The sequence below is a fragment of the Miniopterus natalensis genome, chromosome 1, assembly GCF_054644295.1.
Source record: "Miniopterus natalensis isolate mMinNat1 chromosome 1, mMinNat1.hap1, whole genome shotgun sequence".
NCBI lineage: Eukaryota > Metazoa > Chordata > Mammalia > Chiroptera > Miniopteridae > Miniopterus > Miniopterus natalensis.
Window position 1 is genome coordinate 56,392,959 of NC_142081.1, and position 17,794 is coordinate 56,410,752.

The window sequence follows — 17,794 nt, forward strand, 5'->3', positions numbered from 1 at the left end:
CCAGGGACCTGCGGCTCGCGGCCGAAGCTGTCAGGGTCGTCCGCGAGCGCCCCCTGTCGGCCCCGCCCCTAACCTTGGGCCCCGGGGCGCGGCACCACGCCCGCTGGAGGCGCCCCTGCACGCGCGGGCTGCAACCCGCCGAGCCCCATGGGCCCAGCCCCCGGGAGTACCCGCTGGGCCGCCAGGCGGAGCTGCTGTCAAGCCATCCAGGCCCGCCCTCCTGCTCCCGCGGGCGAGCTGAATGAAAACTCCCCAACGGTGTGAACACACCCCCTGGGGCGGCTTCCTTGGGAGGGCAGTGTGAGGGCCTCCTCCAGAACCTAAATCTGCAACTCCCAAGCGTGATGTGAATCATGGGATTTGGGGTTTTCTAGTCCAGTGGTTAATTTATCAAAATCCAGGATATGTGATCTGACAAATGTAAGAATTCTATGGGGACCGTCGAAAGAATCACTTGAAATTGGGCACTGCTTCAGAAAATTCCCTCATAGAGGATTGCCCTGTCTTTAAGTAGACTTGGCGGGCATTCAGTCATTTTGCAGATGCAAAAACAGTTCCGGAAAGGTTAAGTGATGTGCTCATCCGGCTCAGAGAAGAGCTGGGAGTAACTGAGGTCCTGGAGCAGGCCAGGCCTACTCTGCCTCCCCATGGGCTCCTTCTGTGTCTCAGCCCCCACCCCACCCCCTTGTGCCCATCCCACCTTCTCCAGAACCCCTCACACCTTCTCTCTCCCCCCTTCCTGATCAGGCGTCAGAAGTCTCACACTGGCCACTGAGAGGCCCTCTGTCAGGAAGGGTGCCCCTGAGCCAGGAAAGGGGTCTCTAGCTGGGTCACTTGACCTGGGCAGGTTCCTTTATTCAGTGGACTCAGAAAATGTCTGCATCAGCATAAGTTAGCTGGCTGGTTGGGTGGCTGCTTCTGCCAGTACCTACCCCATCCTGGGGCAGAATAAAGAAACCCAGAGGGTCTGGCTGGTGTGGCTCAGCGGTTGAGCATCGACTCATGATCCAAGAGGTGACTGGTTTGATTCTTGATTAGGGCACATGCCCCGGGTTGTGGGCTAGATCCCCAGCCGGGGCTGTGCAGGAGGCAGCCCAGTGATGTTTCTCATTAATGTTTCTCTCCCTCTCCCTTCCTCTCTCTCTAAAAATCAATAAAAAAAAATTTTTAAAAAGAAGAAACCCAGAGGGCAGAAAAGTGGTTTATTTGTAAAAAAGACTACAGAACAAGAGAAGGGCTGGAGAGCACTATGTAGAGAGATATTGGGCCAGGTTCTGACTACAGTACCTGTTTAAGATCAATCGTGCTATTAGAGTGGGATACTGAGGGGGTTCCTATAAATTTCTCTCTGTGGGTCCAGCCTCTACCCTCTTCAAGGCATTTGCCAGCCCTTTTGACACTGGGGAGCCCGTTGGAGAGGGAGGATTTGGGGGAGGAGCTCTAAGATTCCAGTATCTATGCACCCACTTCATCTTTGGACTCACAGCCCCCTACACATACACACACACACACACACACACACACACACACACACACACACACTACTTGTCAGCAAAATTTTAAAAATTTTGAATTTTTCCTTAGTTTGGAAGAAGTGATGTCACTTTGCTGAGCTATAATAATAACTCCCAACCTCTAGTCCTCAGACAGCACCTCCCACTTCTCCAGGCTGAAACATTATGAGCCTGGGGGTCCCTGAACCCATATGGGGTGACTGACCATAGTCACCTGGACCAAGGAGGAGGTGGGAATGGTGAGAAGGCTGAGGGAGCCAGAAATAGGAAATACAGAGGTGAGGTGAGGTGTGACCCAAACCTCTGCTCAGCAGGGCAGTGGGTGGGGCCTCTGGGCAGGAGGCCTAGAAGTTCTCGTAATGGTGGGAGAAATGAGTCCGGTCCTGCCTGTTGATGAGCTGACAGGCCTTTTCTACATTCTTTGTCATGCCGGGAGGGCCACAACTAAACACCCCAATCTTCCGGACCTGTTGGGGGAGGAAGAAGTGAAGGCTAGCTCAGTGTCCATGTTAAAGCCAGGAAGAGTCCTTGATGAGGACTCATTCCATGCTGCTGAAGAAAGTTTGCTTCTACCATGCACTGAGGCCAGCTCAGTGTTTTAAAATCTAACTCAATTTTGAGAGACCTGCCCTCTGTGGGTCCCGCCTCTACCCTTTCCAAGGCATTTGCCAGCTTCAAGTGCAAGCAAGATCAGTGTTTCTGATAGCGGCTGGGTTAATCAGTTTCAAGTTGAGGGATAGCTTAGTGTCTCATGACAGACTAATCCAGTGTTTATGAGAGCAGTGCCTTGCCCAGAGTTGATGGTGAATATTAGCTCAGTGGCTAGGGTGAGGCCAGGCTCACTAGCTCACTATTAGTGGCAAGGGTAGCTCTGAGTTTATGGTGACTACTAGCTCAATCACTGAGCTATTCCTTCTGAACAAGGCATCATGGCTTCAGAAGGTGGCAAGTTCCTGTCACCTGCCTCCCCCATTAGCCCCTCAGGGTGACCCCCCCTTCTTCCCATTTTATTACCCCACCAACCTCATGGGATGATGAGTTCTCATAAGCAGTCAGTTTCTTCCCTGATGGAGCAGGTTTGGGAGCTTTGCTCAAACCCCAGATAATAAACTGAAGAGAACCTAGATACGGGATGGGGACTGACCTGTGGGTGAACCTCCTGCAGGGAGTTAAAGAAGGGCTCGAAGGGGGGGCGACCAAAGTGGGTGACAGAGCGCAGGCCTGTGAACAGACTCCGGTTCAGCACCTTCTGGAAGTGACGCTCACAGATGTACTGGTGGAGAAACAAATGGAGGAGGAAGGTCAGAGCCAGCCAGAGCCAGGGTCGACTCCTAGCCCAGGTGGTGACCTACCCACCCTGCTTGGCCAGCCCTGGCGTACCAGCATGGTGGTCCTGAGGTCGAACTTCTCAGCCAGCTGGGTGATGTAGATGTGCACGGACACCAGGTCCTGGTGGTCATTCTCCTCCACCTCCCGGATGATGTCAGCCAGCCACTCGAACTGCCGCTGGGTCCGTGTCACCCAGATGAAGTAGATCTGGGGACAGGGCTGGAGCTCAGGACCCAGCTCAGCTCAGGTTCCCTATATCCCAGGGATTGACACACCAATAGAACTCTTCTGGCTAGCTTGTGCCTCTCCCCAGACACCCTGGGGGGATGGGGTATATGGGGCCACAGGACATGGAGAGGTGCAAGTGAGTGACAGTGTAGGGCATCTGAAGGTCTGATCAGGTGGGAAGCAGCTTTTTCATGCTGAGCCTGTCCTGTCACTCTCTCTGATGGCTGCTGGGCTCCCAACCAACCTAAGCCCAGGAGAGGGTCCCACTAAGGGGCTTGTCACAGAACGTCTTCAGGGAAGACACAGCTGGCTGCATGGCAGAGATGGGAATGGACTCAAAAGGAGACCAGGGGGATGGAAGCTTCCTTGGGGGGACCCATCTCCAGCTTCTGATGGGGAGAAGTAGGGCTGTGTGGATTAAGCAGCAGCAGCAGAGCTGGCTTGGACAGAGGAGCAGGGAACTGTCTGTCACCCTCTGAATGCTGACAGCATACGGGCCGGGCCTCTGCCTGCTGCATTCCTGTGTTCCTGATTCACCTGCCAGGCCTAAAGAGACAAGCAGGGGCCTGCCACCAGGTGCAGGCTGGGGTGAAGGAGCCTTGCATGGAGGGGTCCTTAGGGCCTGCGCTGTGTTCCTGGACCAGCCATGCCCATCAGCCCTGCCTGCCACCTCCTGTCCTCTTCCTCTTGAGAGCAAAGCCAGTTTCACTTGTGCCCTACCCCAAGAGTGCCCTTCCTTCTCCCAGCCTGACACTGCCTCAAGTGCTAGCCTCCTTTGAAAGGTGGAATGGGTTTCTTCATCACTCTCCAATCCTGCTTGGAGGGATCTCAGAAGCAAACCCTATGTGGGGTGCTTCATAACTGAAGGAAGGAGCCTGGGGGTATCAACAAACTAACTCTGTCCTTTAGGATCTGGGGATCTATTGACCACCCCAACCCCCAGGACCAGGCCAGCTTGGCCTTTCCTACACCAGGGAGATCAAGAACAGAGGCAGGAGAGACAGGCACAGATGGACTCAGTGATTGGGAGCAAGGGCCATGGGCTGGCCAGAGGAGTGGGGGCTTACCTTCTTGCAGAACACTTGGTAGCTGACTGATGACTTGAAGACCAGGTCTTTAAGGATGGAGGCAAAGGGGGTGACCCCAATGCCCCCTCCTACCAGCACTGACACCTCAAACTTATGCCACTCCTGGTGGCCCTCTCCAAATGGTCCATCGAGGTACAGCTACAGGGAAGGGAGTGGGTTTGAGTTAAGCTCTCAGCTATCACCGTAGTTCTGAAGCCAGAAATGAGAGGCAAGAAAAGGCAGGTAGGCTTATGGAGTGAGGGGGGAGTGGGGGACTATGGCTTTAACTGGAACAGCCAGTCTCCAGATGGGGGAGGGAGGGACACAATGGGCATCTAGTGCTGCAGTTAAGGCCTGTTAAGGGGTTGTGGGAGCATGTGGCACATCTGGTCTGGGTCTGGGCACCTTCGGGTATCTGGCACAGCCATCAGTCGGGGGTGAATAAATCTCTCTGAGGCGAGTGGTCCAGGGCCCGGCCGCCCGGATGTGCAGACTGAGAGTGTCCTCATGGGGCGCGGAAGTCAGTGTGAAGGGGTGGTACTCGGTGGTGCCCAGAGCCAGGCAAGCAATCCGCACCCACTGTCCTGACTTGTACTCAAAGCCTTGGGGCCGCTGAAACTGCAGGTGGGTCACTCCTGAGGAAGGAAGGTAGGTGAGGGGCTACTGTCCTAAACCCAGCAACAATGTGGTCTCCAGAGAGTTCCCCGACCTGCAGCCTCAGCTCTGCTTCGGGAATATGCCAGGGGGACCTCACCCCATCAGTAGTCCTTACTCTCCTCAGGCCATGTCTGTCCTGAGGAGGGGTTGGGCAACACTGGGGCTGGTGGTCAGCAGGGCAAGGGGCAACCTGACCTGGGCTCCTCCTCTCTGTTATGAAAGAGGCTCAGGACCCCTGGCAAAGAGCTGCTTTTACCAGCTCCCTCATCCCTTCCACTCCAAGGCCCCTGCCAACTCCACGGGGCCAGGCTAGGAGATTGCAAGGTCCAGGATCTGTTCTGCTTCCTCAGTACCACCGAGCTGGTCCCCTGACAGCCTAGGCTTGTACCTGAGGGCAGCAGCTCTGCCTTCACCACGCTGATCTCCACCTTCTTCCTGCTCAGGCTCACCAGCTTGTCCCCGCCATAGATTAGTGCCGGGACCAGGAAGAAGATGTGGAAACGGGGCAGCTGGATCAGGCCGAAGCTGCCGTGGATGATGATCTGAATAGAGTGAAGAATACAGCTCAGACCCAGATGCACCCACAACAGGACCTGAGGCCAGCTCAGGGCTGACTCCTGCATCCTTCCCCCACTGGCACATCCAATCCCACCTCACCGTGTGCCATGCTCCTTCAAGGTTCCAAAACCTAGCCATTCCCAAGCCCATCCTCCAAAGCATCCACAATAAATAAGACTACTGAGGCTCTCTGACACCATCCTAGACCAAGCCTCGTCAACTCACCTATACTCATGCAGTAGTCTCCTAACTGGTTTTCTACTGGGTTGCCCCACTGTGATGGATTCTCCTCAAGGCAGCCAGTGTGACTTTTTAAAGTTCATTTTATCATGTCATCCCCAGCTTTTAAAGCCCTAGTGGCCTTCCCATTGCACCTCAGGCCTTGTGATGCTCTGATTCCTGCCTGCCAGTGTTTCCTTCTTCCTGTTCTTCCAACACGGCAAGTCCTTTCTGCTTCGGGACCTTTGCGCCTGCTGTTCCCTCTGCCAGGAATGCCCTCCCCCTGGTTTTTGCTATGATTACCTCCATCTCATTTTTCAGGCCTAAGCAGAAACACTACCTCCTCAGGCCTTCCCCCAGTCCTCTCTGTCACAGCTCCCTGTTAACTCCCTTCAAGTCACTTGTCATCCACAATAATTTTGTTTCTTCATTCGTTGACGTGTTTACTGTTGTTTTCCCCAGGGGAATGTTAGAGTAGGTACTCTATCCATTGTGTTTGCAGCTATTCTCTCAGCTTCTAGCAGTTTCTGCCTGGAACACGGTAGGCACTCAATAACTGTCGAGTCAATGAAAGGGGTTTCCTCAATTTAGCCTCTCCCTTTGGAGCCTAAGAACACCTAACTGGTCTCCCTTTCCCGTGAAATAACGCAGGCATTGTCCAGCTCTAGCCCTTTCTCCAATAAGCTGGTCAGACACTCCTTGCCCCATTCCTCCCACTTGCTTGCTCCTGAGTCTGGTCAGTCTGGCTTCCCTCTCCACCTTTCCTCAGGATCTGCTCACTGAGGGCTAATGAATGGCCAAACCCTGAGGTCTTTTTTATTATTATTAATTTTTTAAAAAAAATTGATTTCACAGAGAGGAAGGGAGAGGGAGAGAGAGATAGAAACATCAATGATGAAAGAGAATCATCAATTGGCTGCCTCCTGCACGCCCCCTGCTGGGGATTGAGCCTACAACTCGGGCATGTGCCCTGACAGAGAATTCAACCATCATCTCCCGGTCCATGGGTGGATGCTCAACCACTGAGCCACACTGGCCAGGCCTGAGGCTTTCTTTCAGACCACTTTTGTTCCCGTCCTTGGCAGCCTGTGGCACAGTGACCACCCCCTCCTCAACACTTCTGCAACAATGCTCTACTGGGTCTCGCTCCTCTCAGGCCACTCACTTTACATCTCCTGCACTCACTCTGTTCCTTCTCCACCCCCAACCCTGTGTGTTGCCCAAGCCTGATTTCCTCACCCTCTGCTTTTGCCTTTCTATGCTTTCCCACGTGGTGCGGCCTCTCAGCTGAGCCACAGCCCCTCAGCTTCAGCGCAACTCACACAGGTCCACCATGTCCTGCCACCACCTAACACCCTATGGCTATCCACAGCCAGGCCTATCTCCTCTGTGCCCGGAATATTCTGTCATCATTCACACCTCCGCACTTGTGCTCATGCCCTTCCTTCTACCTGAAATGCTCTTCAGTTTCCACTCTGCCCTGTTAAACCTTAGCTTATCTCTCCTTAAGGCTTGGCCCAAGTCCCATCTTCTCCCTGAAGTCTTCTCTAACCAGTTTGGCTCAAGTGAAACTCCTTTCAATGAGCTCCTGTAGCTTACTTTTTGGAACACTCAGCTCAGCAATTAATCTTGTATTGTCTGCTCGTTTTGATCATTTTACATGCATTTTACATTTATCTCTGAGGCAAATCCTAAATTCCTGAGGGCAGAGCTTAGAGTTTCCCCTTCCTCTGCAGGGCTTAGCACTGAGCTAGGACATAACAGACTCTGAACACGTAACTATGAAACTGGACTCTGGTTCCTCATTCAGCTCTTCCTTCTCCCAGTTGACTGTTCCTGAATTCTTGAGTCCTTCCCCCACAGGATTTACTTGAACCTCTCTGAGCTCTCCTCTGAACTGGCTCCAGTCCCCCAAGTTCCTCTTTCATTGTGGAGCCCACGCCCACCCCCAAGGCTTTCTGAGCATCCAACCAGGCTGAGAACAATGTCAGGGTGATCTCATGCTTATACACCCTGTTTGGTGTTGGCTCTACTTTTAAATCACAAAGCTGCGGCAGACTCATGGTTGACTGAGGAGATGGGGGAGCAGCCTGCCAGCTCAGCTTTGGCTGTGCTAGCCCGGCCCTCTCCAGCCTGGATTAGGAGCCTGTACAGCCTTCTCAGGGATTACTCCACAATGGATCCTTTACTTGTAACTTCTCTTTCTGCCTGAGGTCAAGTGTCCACACCTGTGATAAATGGGAAGGAAGCAGGTGTTCTGGCCCTGATCTACCCCCAGGGGAGATGCTCCCAAGCGGCCAGGGCTAGGACTGCCCAGCAGAGGGGACTACATCTTTCTGAGATGCTGACTTCCCTGCTGGCAGGAAGGGTGGCTCTGAACTCCAGTGATCCCCCAAACCAGAGATAAATCAGAAAGGGATCTTGGTCTCAAGGAGCCAGTCTCCCATTAGTTCAAAGAAGCTGCTCTATCACCAGGAACAAGAACATTATCTCTGCCCCTACCAGAAACAGTAACCCAGGGTGCTAGGGCTCCACTCATTACTGACAAGATGGAGATGAAGGGTTGAATTAGCCAGAGAGAGATTTCTTTGGAAAGAAACATCAACAATTCTAGGAAACAACCTAAGCCGAGGCTGGGTAATCATCTTCAGGACTGTGAAGTGCCAAGCCTCACGTAAGATGGAAACAGACCTCCTACCTATCAGTGAGGATAGAACTGGACCTGGAGAAGGCAGGGCCGACCACAGGTGCCAACCTGACCCAGGCAATGGGAGGCCCCTGTGTGCAGTTCTGCCCGGAGCCAGGTGATAGAGAGGGGAGCCATATGGACTATGCCTTTCTTCAATGCTCGCAGCCAAACTATCATCAGTGGGACACAGGGGACTTGGAACTTTGTTTAGCTTCTCAACAAGGCCCTCAGGATGCCCTTTGGGGAACTACCTGTGTCCGTGAGCAAGGCAGGCCAAGAAGAACCATGACACGGGCACAGATCAAAGTCACCTCTGAAACAGTTGAAGCAGCTGATGATAAACCCAGGGAAGGGTGAAGAAAACAGGACAGGAGAAAGGAAGGAATGTGAAGGAGGTCAGGCAGGAGCCCAGATTAAAGAGAAGGAAAGGGGACAGGTGGAGTCCTAAAAATCCATTTTATCAACAGTCCAAGTGAAGACATTTGGAGCAAGGTCATTAACTTTATAGGTGGCACTTAGCTGGGTGGGGTGGCTAACATCTTAGAAAACAGGATCAGAACAAAAGGGTAAAACCCAATTAAGGTAAGTTTCTCTAAAAAAGGGTGATTCTCCCTGGAGTGTAGGCAGTCTACCTAGGAGCCCAAACAGGCCACTCAAAGTAGACAAAGACTAGCTGAGCAAAATGATGTGGGAGTGTCTGCAAGGAATGCAGATCAGTCTGCTAGAGCTGCTACTACAAAACCCACGCCGGCAAGTCCATCTCCCAAGTGCTGCATATTGGGGTTGGTCTACTCGAGAGCCTCCTACTATCATCTCCCTCTTTTAAATGACAAATGAAGAGGATACTTGAAATAACTAAGAGGATAAAGAACCGATGTCTCAGCCCTCACTGCCTCCCTGGGAACATCTTGCCCAGACCCCACTAGCCTGGCTCAGAGGCAGAAGCCCTCACCAGGACGTAGAGCAGGATGTAGAGGTGGTGGGTCAGCCAGAAGCCCCGGAAGCTGCGGCGCCGGAAGTGGTGGGAGGCGAAGACATACATGATGGCCAGGACCAGGAGCATTATGACCCCCGTGAGGCCTGCAAAATGAACAGGGGGTGAAGGGCAAAGGAGTAGGGCTGCTCTGAGCCTGCCAAGGATCTGGATCCCTTTTCCACACCACTGTCCTGGGGAGGGGGTGGGGAAAGCCCCAGCCTCTTCCTCTGTTCCTCTCCCCTCACACCCCTGATAACAGGGACTTTCATTCTACAGACCCTACTCATCCATTAGAGACCTTGTCTTGATATTTTTCAAGTACCTATGTCATTATTTGTTTTATGTCCATCACTTTCCTGACTCCTAGGTTCACAAGAACAGGGACCAGGTTAGACTAGTTCACTACTGAATCCTAGTGCCTAGTGTAGGGCCTGGCACACCGTGGGCCTTATATAAATGATGCTGAATGAATGAATGAATGCATGCATGCATGGGGCTCTGGGCCCTGAGCCGGACTCAACATTGCAGGCCCTGCCTCATGGAGTGAAGGCTTGGCCCACATACCTGCAGCACTCCACTTAGGTGCCATAGCACACAGCATGAGCACTGGCACAGCAGAGCCCCACTGGGTTCAGTCCTGAATTGATGGGAGGCTCCACTTCACAGGGAAGCCTAGAGCTGGGCTACCCAGGAGGGAGATACTGGAGCCAGGATGGGAGTGCAGAGGCCAGAGGATGGCCCCTCAAGTGATCAAGGAGGAGAGAGGCAGAAATTAGGAAGATTAGAGCCCTAAAGTACGGCAAAGCAGAGGTTAAGAAGGGATCTAACTGAAGACTGTGAAGTACAGAACGGAGAGGAGAACATAAACACAGCCTTATCCCCAAAACCCCAGTGTGCAGGAATTAGCAAGCACTCTTTGAAGTTCAAAGCATATCATTTTAGGATTAAAAAAAATAAAAAGTTTAAAACTGTGCTTTGTATCACAGAGGAGTGAGTGTAGAAAACGTGTTACCCCAAGGAAGGAACAGACTGAAAATATAAATGGGTTCAAGAAGTGTTTGAATAGATTCACAGCTAATAGCCCTAAAACGGGTGATTATGGGGAGTTAGGAATATGCTCTAAACAGCCCTTGTCAAGACAGACTAAAAGGAGGTGGGGGGGGGAGGTGTCTGCCTGGCTTGACAAAAAGCCTGGTCCTTCCCCCACGACGCTGGGGCACAGTATTTCTCAGAGCCACTGTCCTGGTAGGTGTGTGCGTTGGGAGAGTGGAGGGGGACATGCCCATTCCACAGAAGGAGGAACTAGTTCAGAGTCGGGGTGGGAGCCCAGTCAAGCTCCTGAGAGAAGTACTGGAAAGCAGTCTCCTACTGCCCAGGAGAGTCCTCGGGGCCAGAGGGCAGAGCCTGACTCACCATGAGAGCCCAGTGAGCACAACTGGGCTGCTCTGTGGTAAACAGAACCCAGAACCTGGAGCTTGGAACCAAGCCCAGAAATTCACGGAGCAGGAAGGGTTCTCACCTGGCACAGTCTGGAAGAACCACCAGTAATACTTCTGGGGAAACTCGGACCTGTGGGGAAGGGGAATGCAAGGAAGGATCCTGAGAGATGTCTGGGACTTCCAGAAAGGACCCCAACAGATGAGGCACCCCAACCCAGCTACTAGTCTCCCTTTCTGCTGACTTGGAGCTGGGGGTTCAGGCTGGTCATTGTCTGTCCTATAACCTAGAAGGTGACACTCTCCTCTGAGCCAAGGTAATTTGCTTCTTTCTACTCACAAATAATACACCCCTTCCCCTCATTCACTACTCACCCATCATCATGGAAGAGGCCAGGGAAGAGGCAGGACAGGATGCTGAGCGGGCTGATGGAGAACAGGTACACGTTCACCACATGGCCTGCACTGTGTAAGACTAAGACCAGACAGGGTGGGGTGAGCCTGGGGGCAGCGGGGTGGGGGTGCTCAACCCATTCAGCCCAAAGTGGAGAACTCCAACCAGCCAGACTTGGGGGCCTGAGGAAGGACCCTAGGGGGTTGGATTTCTGCTCTCTGATCACCTTCCTGTTCCTCTCCATGTCCCCTACACACACCATCCATGAACACAACCATGAGTCCAAATTATGCATTATAAGTTCACTCCTTTGGTTCCTCCCACGGAATTATGTTTTAAAACATAAACGTGAGATAGCACATTACGCGCACTCATTCTGGGCTGTTGGTAACTTGTCAGCTGGAGGCTGGTAAGGTGACCCTGAAAGCGTGGAAGAGGCACCGCGCAGGGAGCGGGGGAGGCCAGTGGGGGCTCCTGGGCTTATTTCACATCTGGCTGGAGCCACCTCCATCCTTACACACTCAAGCTAAGTGCAGGGCTCTCAGAGGAGGGGAAGCCAGTCGGCGGCGGGAGGGCGTGGAGAGGACCCCGGGACCCCAGGCCCTGCCTGTGAGCACGATGGCAGTGGAGGCAATGAGGCGATGGAAGTCCACGGCCGCGTCGAAGGGCACGTAGCGGTTGAGGAAGGTCTCGCGCAGGAAGGTGATGAGGTTGCGGCACATGGTGAGCAGGATGTAGGAGAACATGAAGGAGATGCTGGCGGCTGTGCCCCGCGACAGGATGATGCCCACATAGGTGGTCTGGGCAATGCCCGAGGGTGGCGAGGCAAAGGCGTAGTCTGCGGAGGGGCCGGGTGGGTAAGGGAGGAGCAGTGCCGAGGAGAGAGCGCGCCACTGAGGGAGGTGGACCGCAGCCCCCGCCAGCCGTGGCCGGCTGTCGCCTCCCCAAGTCTTCACTCAAGCTGGGCGGAGCACCCTCAGGAGGCCCCGCCCCCGGGCTGTCACTCACCGCTCGCCCCGCCCCGCCCGCCCCGCCCCCAAGCAGGCCCCGCCCCCAGCCCCCCCCCCCCCCCCCTCCCAGGCGGCGCTCACAGTAGGCCCTCTCGAGGAAGAGGCCCGCGGCCACGGCGTAGAACACGGCCACGCAGCCGATGTGGCGCCGGTAGTTCTCGATGAAGCGCTTGAACTGCTGCACGGTCTGGTGACGACGGCTCCGTTGAAACTTTTGTCGGTGAGCCTCAGTGAACAGCAGGGGCTGAAACAACGTGACCCTGGGAGACAGGGAGTCTTGGCTCTCAGGTGGGGACCCAACACTAGTGCAGCCTCGCTCCCCAGAGGGGAGAAAAGGGCCCCGAGTTACTCAAGCTAAGCATGGTCGAGAGTCCCAAGGCTATTACCACACTCCTCAAGCGAGCTGTCGATGTAAGGACGCCTCACAAGTGGTCACCGGGGCCTCACAAGTGGTCACCGGGTCCGTTCATCCCAGGGGAGGCGCTGCATCTACCCCAGTTCTCACTCACACTCAGACAGCCCCCTGCCCTCCCAGTCTGTAGCTCCCAACTCCCAAGGCTCTAGTCTTACTATACTGAGAGTCTCAAAGGACGCCTCCTCCAGGAAGCCTTCCCTGTCCTCCCAGTCGGAGATGAGCATTTCCTTGAGCTCTGAGGCCCCTTGCTCTTAGCACCATTATACCGTTCATCAGTGGAACATTGCAATTTTCAGTGTACCAGGCTATCTCATCAGACTGTGATATTCTGAGGCCATGCTTAGCACAGTGCCTGGCACCAAGTAATCAATGTATGCATGCTGAAAGGATGGATGAACTGCCTGGGCTTAGGGGGAGGAGCAGGCTTACTTCTTGCCAAACCTCCGTCGAATCTCCTGGGGAGGATCTGTGTCCATGGGGCATTGCAGTCTCTGTGGTGTCAGCTCCACCTCGACATCACTGCCTGAACAGCGAGCACTCACTCTGGGAGAGGGACTAGGACAGGAATGCAGGAGACAGGATCTTGGTTACCTAAGCCACTTGGTGCTCTGTTGCCCCTGGTCTGCCTCCATACCCACTCTGTTGAGGAAGGGTCAGAGCTCTCAGTCAGGGGACAGCAGGATTCCCAAAGAGACCTAGATAGAGAATGAGTCACATGCTGGGGGGCCTAGCCAAGGCTGTCATATATAGCTATGCCCTTTACAAGGGCATCTGACCCAGGCTACAGGTGAGTGCAGGGCTGTGTCTGCAGAGTAAAAAGTGCTTTTTTATAATTTACATGAAGGCTTGATGTGGGCTAGTGGAGGCTGTGATCCCAGTCATTTTGGGGAGAGAAAGGGCAACTCCCTGACCCCAGCCCTCACTCCAGCATTCCCAGACGAGGGCTCACCAGAGCTTATCCTGGCTGACGTAGGAGGCTCTCCGGCAGAGGTCCTTGATGACTTCAGGCACTTCCACCCCTGCAAAATGCAGAGCGGGCCTAGGGAGCAGCTCAAGACCCAGAGCCTCAGGAGGACCTGGCTCAAATGTCTGGACACTGTAGAGGGTCCCTGGCCAATACCCTGCCACTGGGTGCCCCAGTCTCAGCCTGTGTCCCCAAAGGGAACTAGACTCAACCAAGGGTGGGCAGAGAGAAGGCCTGGAGCAAAGTTGGCCAAGCAGGCTCCCCTGAGTGTGCGTCCACCTTCAGTCTCACTCCTGGGACTAGAATCAGGCTCATGGGGTAGAGTTCAGGAACTGTATGCAACCTGTCTGCTAAGATCATTCTGTCACAAAACCCTGCTTATGACCCTCCAGCTTAAAATCTCCCAAAAGTTAAGTGTAGAATCTAGGTGGTACATATATGGAAGATCACTATAAAATTCTTTCCACTCTTCTGTGTTTGTTCATAAGAAAATGTTGGGGGGAAACAACCTTTCCAGGAGCTGCCTGTTGTTTCCTGTCTGGGCTGAGTGCTTAGGGGCAGGGCAGGACTGAGCAGAGGTTCTCACAGGAGGCCTGGGAATCTGCACGTCACTTCCAAGTGCTAAACCAATCCTGAATATTACCCTGGTCTATAGGCCAGAGGCAAAAGTGATTACAGTGAATTTAATGAAATCAGAGTGTTTAAAACAAAGTATAGATGTCTATCCTCTCAAATGCTTTAGCAAATAGCAAATGTGGTAAAAACAGTAACAAAGAATGCTGGGTCTGCATTCTACCAACTCTCCTCCCACCCTGGGCATGGGAATCCCTGACCAGAGGCCCGGCTGTGCCTTGACAAATCTAGGTGAGGAGGAAAGGGATGCTCCTTGTACTATTCTTGTACCTTTTCTGTAGGTTTAAAATGTTTCAAAGTAAAATTTGGAGGAAACAGTAAAGCACAACAATTAAAAGCCAAACAGGACTGACTGGGTAGTTCAGTTGATTAGAGCATCATCAAGATACGCCAAGGTTGCGGGTTCAATCTCAGAGCACATACAAGAAGCAAACAATGAATGCATAAATAAGTGTAAAAACAAAGCTCTCTCTCCCAAGTAAAAATAATTTTTTTTTTTTTTGTAAATGCCAAACAAAATAATACTCATTGCTAACCTTCTACTTAATCTTCCTTTCCCAAGCCTGGACCTTCCCCCACCCCAGGGATTGGATATCCCTGGGACTCAGGCCTAGGCTCACTTGAGGGTGCACACCTGCCCTTGCTCTGCCCTCAGGCCTGGGCGCCTGCTGCCCTGGCTACCTGGGAAAAGTGAAAAGCTGCAGAATCAAGAATGCTGGGTCTGCACTCTACCAACTCTCCTCCCACCCTGGGCATGGGAATCCCTGACCAGAGGCCCGGCTGTGCCTTGTCTAACTTTCCCCTCTCCCCCATCTGGACTGCTCAGCTCCCCCAGGCTCTCATAATCCTGGGAGGGGCTGGGTTTGGTTTCAACATGCCCCAGTAAGAATCCCAGGCTGTGAAGACACCGTAACAGCTCAGAGCAGGCCACAGGCAGTCCCTCTGCTTGCTCTCTGCCCACTCCTCACCCTGATTCTAGCCCCACCCACCTGAGTCAGACACAGGTGGGGCAGGAAGTAGGGGGAAGAACAACAGAAGTGGGTCTCCATGCACTCAGCAAACATTTACTGAGCACTCCTCCAGGGGATAAAGTGGCAAACAAAACCAGAGCACCCACCACCACCAGAAACCCCAGCTGAGGTGGGTATGGCCAGGGTAGGGTTGTAACGAGGAGACACTGTTTCCCCCCTGCACTGGGTTCCAGGCACAGGGGTCTTTGACAAAAAAGAGGAACTCCAGCTGCCATCTCCCACCCCATCCTGACCCTGCCCACCCCACCAGCAGGGCTGCATTATGACTTTTGTGGGTCTTAGGCACTGTTTGTCTTCCTGGACCCCTTCCTCCATTAAAAAAATGAATTAAAAATTCTATATCATAATTGTGTTGGTGTAAAGAATATAATCCAGGATGGATACATTATTATCTATTTGTTATTACTATACTCATTCTTTTCTTCTGATTTTAAATGAAATGAAAACATTCCTGTGGACTCCCAAAATATGTGGGCCCTGTGTACTGTGCCTGCTGTGCCTAATGGATAAGTCAGCTCTGCCCCCAGGCTCCCTCACCTTTGACACAGAGCTGTGTGAAGCGGAGCTCGCTGTCGTGGTCCCGCAGCATGAAGTGGAAGTCCTCCCATGTCAGCTCCTCCTTGTCCTGGAAGCCTGACTCCCGGAACATGGACTCTACCACCTCGGCCAGCTGGGCCTTGGACAGGCAGTTGTTGGAGATCTCGATGAAGGACCTGGGGATCAGGGGAGAGGAGCCATCAGGCCCTGACAAGGGGCCCGGGGCCTAGACACAAGGGCCCACTGTCCATCCCATCAGGCCTTCACAGCCCACATGGAAGGACCCCAACTGGCCAAATCCCAAGCCCCCTCCTAGCTATAAGCTTATGGGTGAGAAGGAGGAGGCCCCTGCTCTTTACCCTCCTGCTTCCTCCATGTCCCACCTCTTTCCCCTGGCAGTCCCTGCTCTGGCCCACTCTCCTGGCTGTCCCACTGGACCAACCTCAGCATCCTGATGAACTCATCCTTGGAAATGAGACCATTCCCATCAAAGTCGTACATGCGGAACATAAGGCGAGACTTCTCCTCAGGGGAGCCTGGGAGAAGAAGGACCCTATGAGAGGCCCAGATCACCTGCCTAAACCCCAGGGTGGCCAGAAGGGGGCTTCCACTAGTGTGACCCACTGCTGGACACAGTGAGGGGCCGCTCTGCTTCCCGACCCTACCTGGGTGCTCCCAGATGCCTGCCAAGGCTAGAGATCTGGCCCCAGTGCTTCCCCATCTCCAACAGGTCAGCTACACTCCAGCCTCAGTCTCTAGCCCCTTCCATCTTCTCCTATCTGAACAATCACTCCCTCCTCCACTACCTTTCATGAAGACCACCAGGATGTCCAGGAACTCCCGGAAGGACAGGTAGCCATTGCCATCTTTGTCGGCCAGAGAGAACATGGACTCCACAAACATGTCCTGGGGCTTGAGGCCCAGAGAGTTGGCAAACTCAGCCCTGCTGAGCTCGCATGTCAGGGCCTCCTGCACCTTCTGTGATGAGTCCAGGGGCAGGGTCCCTGCGTCCGCCTGGTCGATGTCTAGCACCTGCACCCGGGCAGCAGCAGAGGGAGGAAGAGAAGGAGACAGGGATTCCTTGACTTGAAGGCCAGTTGAGGTTTGTAGGAGCCACCTTTTAAGGTGCCTACCCAGCACCCCCCACCAAGCACTGCCCCATAAGCCCTGTGGGTGGTTCCTGTGGCCATTTATTCTATAGAACCCTGGCCCTGTGTGTTAGCTGACTGAACAAAGGATGCACACTTGAGCCAAACAGGAGACCTGGAATTGGGACTGAGAGGTCTTAGGTCTGTTTTGACCTGAGCACAGGAAAACTCAGAAGTTGTGGACCACCCTGTTCTTCCAAGTGCTCGGAGACACAGAGACAGAGCAAAGCAATGGCACAGAGAAAAACGAGGCAGCCTAAAAGAGGAGTGGCCTTGTTTGCTGAGAGCTTTCCCTTTCCTGGTCCTTTCCAGGCCAGGTCACAGTCCTCCCTTTGGAATTCCTGAGACACCACTATATCCTCAGAGTCAACTGACGCCTTGTCAATACTAGCCTGAGCGGGTTGTTCTTATATCCAGAGTTTTAACTGAGAAAAAACTTCAGCTGGGTTGAGAAAAAGCTGGGCTTGGGAAGGGGAAATTCTCATCATGAGCCATCTTCGGTCCACCCAAGGGGCTACCCCAGCTTCAGAAGAACAGACGACGAGGGAAGCAAGCAGGCTGCAAACCATAACACCTGTGCTTCCTGCCTGTTAACCAGACCCCCTTCTTCAAGCCTGGCTGTGGTTTCATGAGGTAAACCTTGTTTCTTGAAACAAGGTGCTTTAGTGGAAAGAACCTGGGGACAGAGGCAAGAGACCTAGGTTCATGTCCCAACTGTGCCATTGTCTCACTGTGCGGCCTCAGGCAAGTCTGTTCAGTTGTCTGGCATTCATTTCCTCACCTGCCCTACCCAATAACCTCACAGGGTTATTGTGAGAATCAATAAGAGAGGCTTATGAAAATATCTGAAAGCTGAAAGCACTGTGCAGGTAAATAGAAAGGGCTGGCAGCTACCCCGGGAAACAGTAGCACAGCCTCACCTCTCAACACAGGAAGTTCTCTTTCGTAGCCCTGGCAGATCCTGAACAGAGTGGAGGTGCCCAGGTCGG

At 53.4% G+C, this 17,794-nt stretch overlaps 1 protein-coding gene across 1 annotated transcript in view; it reads right to left on the reverse strand.

Annotated features, from left to right (window-relative positions):
* Positions 1 to 1,164: 1,164 nt before the first annotated feature.
* DUOX1 (dual oxidase 1) overlaps positions 1,165 to 17,794 on the reverse strand; it is a 30,442-nt gene continuing 13,812 nt past the window's right edge. Inside the window, exons 18-33 of the mRNA XM_087814258.1 lie at positions 16,464 to 16,689; positions 16,100 to 16,193; positions 15,658 to 15,833; positions 13,442 to 13,511; positions 12,922 to 13,047; positions 12,159 to 12,337; positions 11,675 to 11,905; positions 11,049 to 11,148; positions 10,757 to 10,806; positions 9,214 to 9,341; positions 5,184 to 5,337; positions 4,544 to 4,773; positions 4,139 to 4,297; positions 2,895 to 3,050; positions 2,659 to 2,787; positions 1,165 to 1,981 (exon numbers count right to left, since the gene is read on the reverse strand). Of these exons, the coding sequence (XP_087670384.1) occupies positions 1,859 to 1,981; positions 2,659 to 2,787; positions 2,895 to 3,050; positions 4,139 to 4,297; positions 4,544 to 4,773; positions 5,184 to 5,337; positions 9,214 to 9,341; positions 10,757 to 10,806; positions 11,049 to 11,148; positions 11,675 to 11,905; positions 12,159 to 12,337; positions 12,922 to 13,047; positions 13,442 to 13,511; positions 15,658 to 15,833; positions 16,100 to 16,193; positions 16,464 to 16,689 (2,331 nt within the window). The 3' untranslated portion in view covers positions 1,165 to 1,858. The remainder of the gene's footprint in view (positions 1,982 to 2,658; positions 2,788 to 2,894; positions 3,051 to 4,138; positions 4,298 to 4,543; positions 4,774 to 5,183; positions 5,338 to 9,213; positions 9,342 to 10,756; positions 10,807 to 11,048; positions 11,149 to 11,674; positions 11,906 to 12,158; positions 12,338 to 12,921; positions 13,048 to 13,441; positions 13,512 to 15,657; positions 15,834 to 16,099; positions 16,194 to 16,463; positions 16,690 to 17,794) is intronic.